At 39.3% G+C, this 5,123-nt stretch overlaps 1 protein-coding gene across 1 annotated transcript; it reads right to left on the bottom strand.

Moving 5' to 3' along the window:
- Window positions 1-1,463: 1,463 nt before the first annotated feature.
- On the bottom strand, window positions 1,464-3,173 carry LOC148860959 (putative transcription factor At5g28040; the record flags this gene model as incomplete). The annotated part of the gene is made up of 1 exon (XM_088984991.1): window positions 1,464-3,173. A coding segment is annotated over one exon (1,443 nt), but the record flags the coding sequence as incomplete, so codon positions are not given.
- Between the last annotated feature and the right edge of the window lie 1,950 nt (window positions 3,174-5,123).

Here is a 5,123-nt window from a genome sequence, read left to right on the forward strand (position 1 = left end):
ATACTTTCAAAGCCAATACATGTGCAATACTACCCAATTGACACAAGTTTTAGGTGTTTTTTAGGAGTCGGGAGAATATTGCTATTTACACCTGAATTTGATTATGCCTCTAATAGGTCTACTTGTGTCTGACATTTTTCTCTGATTAAAAAGTGATTGAATCACTACATATCACTTGGTAAGTGTGTAAAACAACTGTATCCTTTAATCTTTTAACCTTTTAAAGCTTTCACAATGACAAGCTAATTAGACTTCACAAGCACCAGACCACCTTAGACTTTCCTAGAGAGCTGTTGACGCCCATATTCCAGCCATCTGGATTAATTGCTATGAAAGGTAAAGATCACATAGTACCAAGATAAGGATTATCAGGAGAATCTCTAGTCATTTCCCCATAAGAAAGATGCATCCCTGCAGCCCTGCCCTACAATCACCTAATACCCCCAATCCTCATATACAATTTCTACCTTAGAAGATAAGATCGCCCTTCCTAGGGTCTCCTTGGTTCCAATAAGAACCAAAGAAAGACTTTTTTTTCTTTTTTATTTTTGAAAGTTAAGAGTTCAAGAATCAAGAACATTAGGATTACTTCAAAAAGGAAGGCCTATATATTTGAAAGGTAAATCCATGACCTCACACCCTAATATTCTAGCATACGAGCAAGCAAAGCTTACCAATGCTTTACCTTGCACCAAAAGACCGAGAAATAACTCGAACAATCTAACAGAAGTATGAAATGCTTTGCTTGAACATGTATATAATCAGTTTAAAATGTTAAGATGTCCTGGAAACAGAATAAACATTTAAAATAAGTGAACCCAAAGTGGGCTGAAATGCATAGACATGCTTCAATTTGAAGAAAAGGAATTAATGAGGAAGAAGAGAAAGACATAATTAACTTTGATAAATGAGGAAACGTTATGACCTTTGACAAATGAAATGAAGGTACCCAATTTCGCAAGACAATTAGGTCAAAAACCTTTTTGGTAAATAAACTTTCTCAAACTGAGGCAACGGGCAATCATAGGGTAAACGTAAACAGGAAGGAAAACTACCATAAGTCATCTAAACAACAAAGAATTGGGTCAATTGAAAATATAATAACAAAACCAGAATGTCATTATTTAGTACTGCAAACCATATGACTTCTGAAACAACTGGTTCTTCATAATCCCAATAGATGCATCTTCTCCGTTCCAGTAGATATGTTGACCTGTAACCTCTTCAAGCAAATATTTCTTGCATACAAGAAATTATCTGCCTAACCTCCTAAACAAGACCGATTGAAAACCACATAGAAATGTTTGACCAGAATTGACTAGAAAATTATAAATACCCTGTCGAATCTAAGGCATGCATTTCAAGGACAAGGAAACGAAATTACAGAAGAATATACAAATAAACAACTGCAACTGTGTAAACTAAACTAGACACTGCTAAGAAAGAACTATGTAAACTAAACATTTAGCCCAAATCCTCTGCTTCAATTTCTCCAACTTTATTTATCAAACCATAAACTACATAGTTGAAACGAACATGTATTGAACATAGACACCGGGAAAAAAATGTTATTTTTGAACTGTTTGTTCTAGAACGTCGCTTAAACAAAGAAATTCAAACTGTCGCAGCTTGCAACAATATTAAACAAGGATCATGGACCAAGAAAGTTAATAAATAAGAAGATTGCCGAAGACTTACAAATGGTAGCCCGCATCCAAGAAAGACTCCTGTCAACTTCCCATCGATTTCAGCTCTTCTATCACTGATTTGATCTGGTCTTGTATCAACTCAATCCGCTTCAAATAAACCTCCAGTTCCAAAATTTGCTGCTTCCTCCACTTCTCATCAACCATGTCCTCTTTAGAAATGTTAATGGAATTACCCACAAAACTCAAAGGAAGCGGATTCAACGCCAGACCAGCATATCCTCCAGCGTTTGAAGGTCCACTGATGGCGCAATAGAGCAATTCTTTAAACAGAGGTGAGAGGCAACTCCTCACCGTATCTTCGATAACATTGTGGACCGAATAAGTTCCTTGATAGTTGGCTAAGTTATCCTCCGGCCCCCTTTTACGAGACCGCTTTCGGGATCTCGGAATCGGGACCGCCTTCTCAGAATTATTAGTATCGAGACCATTGTTGTTAGTATTGCTGTCGTTGTTATTGTTATTGTCGTCAAGATTGCCGATGTTCTTGTTGTTGTTATTGTTTCGAGGGTTTCCTTCATCATCTTCCAATCCGCCTTCGTCGACCCCTCCTCTTCTAGCGGCAACGCCGCTCCAGATCTTGCGAGAGATCTCAAACGTAGCCTGATCGTGGGGACTCTTGAAGGAGAAATCTTTACCAGAGCTGATCCGACTGACGACGTTCCTATATTTCTTCTTCAACCTCCTGAGTTTCTCGACGAGCTGGTTCTTGTTGAAATCGAGCTGTAATCGAGTCTTGATTTGGTCATAGAAGGGAGCCGTGTCATGGTGATGCGAGGAATTTTGCTTTCCTCGCTGTATCGTGTATTCGAGAAAGCCCTGTAGGAGGCCGATCTCGTCTTCGTCAGTCCACAATCGCTGGAACAGACGGCGGGAGTCATCGAAAACGGCGGGTTTCTTCTCTTCTGTCGCAGCGGAGGCTTCGGTGGTCCGTTGACGCTTGGGGTCGGGAGACGTGTCGGTAACAGGTGGAGTTTCGAGGACGGAGCAATTCGGAGAGGTACCAGTGGTGGTGGTAGCAGTGGGGGCGGGGGCAGGGGCAGGGGCGGAGGTGGAGGTGGTAGGGTTTTCAATAGGGGCGGTAGAAGGCGTGCCCTTGTTTGTGTTGTGTTGGGATGAAGAAGAGGTGGAAGGAGGAGAAGGAGAGTGGAGATCCTCTTCTTCTTCTTCTTCTTCTTCTTCTTCTTCTTCTTCTTCTTCTTCTTCTTCTTCTTCTTCTTCCTCCTCCTCCTCCTCCTCCTCATCTTCTTCTTCGTCATCATCTTCGTCGTCATCTTCGAGTTGATGTGTAGTCAAGTCATCCTCATCTTCTTCGCTCTCTTCTTCGTCGAGGTCTTTTCCTTGTCCTTTTTGGCAGATATTTTGCTCTTCTTCTTTGGAAGCCACTTCTTCTTCTTCTTCTTCTTCTTCTGCTCCGGCTATCAGTTGGGACTCGGGAGGTGGTCGTGGTGTTCCGTCATCTAATATATTTATTTAATTAATTTTGAGAGGAGAAGAAAACAGAAACGGCAACGGCATTGGAATTTGGAATTTTGGAAGGGGTTTACGAATCACTAATTCAATTTGCTCTAGAGTTGGGCCTTGGGGATGATGGGCCGAAAGCCCAAAAGGGAAGGCAGGTCAGCCTCAGGCTCAGCTCATGGTCTGATTGGGCTAACTTACACATAGGATGCTTTGGGGGTACTTATCTTAAATTTCCAATTGCAATATTTGAGTATGCTAAGGCTGAGTTTGGAAGGAGTACAAATACATATAGAGTGTATGTATTTATGCTGCATTTGTACTCTTTCCAAATTAAACATAAATTCTCAAAAACAGACATTTGAGTTCATCCATCAGTTAAATATTCCATAATACTAAAAATACCCTTTTCATGTATTTTTTAGATGTTATCAAATATCTCCTCACGTTTTTCACATTATATAATGTTTAAGTGATGAACTCAAATATGTATTTGTGGGAGTTAAAAGTAGTAAGTATTGCAATTGAAAATTCAGGATCCGCAGATATAAATATCTATATCTAATTTATCCTAATCCTATAAGCAAATGCAATGAACACATCTAGTCTGCTCACCGACACGTCTCTTACATAATAAACAATGTAATGCCATCGTTGTTTTTTAAATGGCATAATCACAACCGCCCTAGCTTTTACCTAAATAATTATATTTTTTTTATGGAATTATTGGCTGACTGTTTCCAACTCTGATTAATATCAGCACAACATTGTTCCAGTAACGGTTCAAGGTCTTGGTGGTTACAGCATCACAAATTCACAATCATCTATTTGTATTTTTTAAATAAAAGGAGTGTGTGACTGACTGACTGTTGTTTTGGGCCATGCATGTGGCAACTGACAAGTCCGTGGTTGGTCCTCGACTTAGCAAATTGGACCGTGAAAATACAAAAGGAGCCTTTGTTTGATACTCTGGGGCTTGGTAGTTGGTCACTTGGTTGGTGGAGTTGGACTGTTGGACATGGGCCAAACCAAAGCTATACGTGTGTGTGGGAATATCTCTCTACCTTTCTGATGCAAGGCTACGATGATTGTTTGAATGGGCCTTGCAGTGACTGAATCCCATCTCCCATCTCGCATTCTCGTGTGTGTTTTGTTTCTCAAACAACCAAAGCTGCTATTATTTACCATGCTTCTGTCCTCTAGGCTGTAGGCGCATTAGAGCATTGAGCCGTTCTATGAATATTGATTGGTTAGTCTAGGATATCCAGATTCCAGACTCCCATGTAATCTGTGGAAAATGGCATGTTTTTTTGGGTAAAAATAAGGAGGAACTTCATTCATATCACCTCTCAAAGTTTGTGTTTAACAACTTACCACAAAAGTTTATATTGGCGGAAAAGACCTTTTAATTTGCCAGTGCCCAGTTGGGATTTGGGAGTTGGAATTCTCTATAACTCTAGTATAGAGTTAGTGGGAGTTGGGTTAGTCAGTAGTTACATGTACAATTCTGTTGCACATCACTGATCACACCCGTGCCCCACTTCACCTTAGCCACCCTCCAAAGTTTTTACCTTAATTTGGCCACGTGTCTAGGGATTTAATTTCAACCTGATATCCTCAACTTTCAATTGCAACACTTGATTACTTGAAATTTAATAAACACATGCTTCACTCCATCCGTTAGTATTAAGCTCAGCTCAATTTAAATCGAACTTCGAGCTGAGGTTGACTGCAATTCATACGCACATTTGCTGATCGAGTTGAGCTCGAGCCTAATAAAACTCAACTCATGAGGCTCATGAGTCTAATCGAGCTTCTACTTATATGTATATATGTATACGTACATACATACATATAAAAAATAATATGTATAAAATAAAAATATTACATACCATATATAATATTTTTATTTTTATATATAATAATTATAATAATAATAACTAATTATTATAATTC

Source organism: Nelumbo lutea, chromosome 4 (assembly GCF_056320005.1).
Source record: "Nelumbo lutea isolate HS-2025 chromosome 4, American lotus-T2T, whole genome shotgun sequence".
Classification (NCBI taxonomy): domain Eukaryota; kingdom Viridiplantae; phylum Streptophyta; class Magnoliopsida; order Proteales; family Nelumbonaceae; genus Nelumbo; species Nelumbo lutea.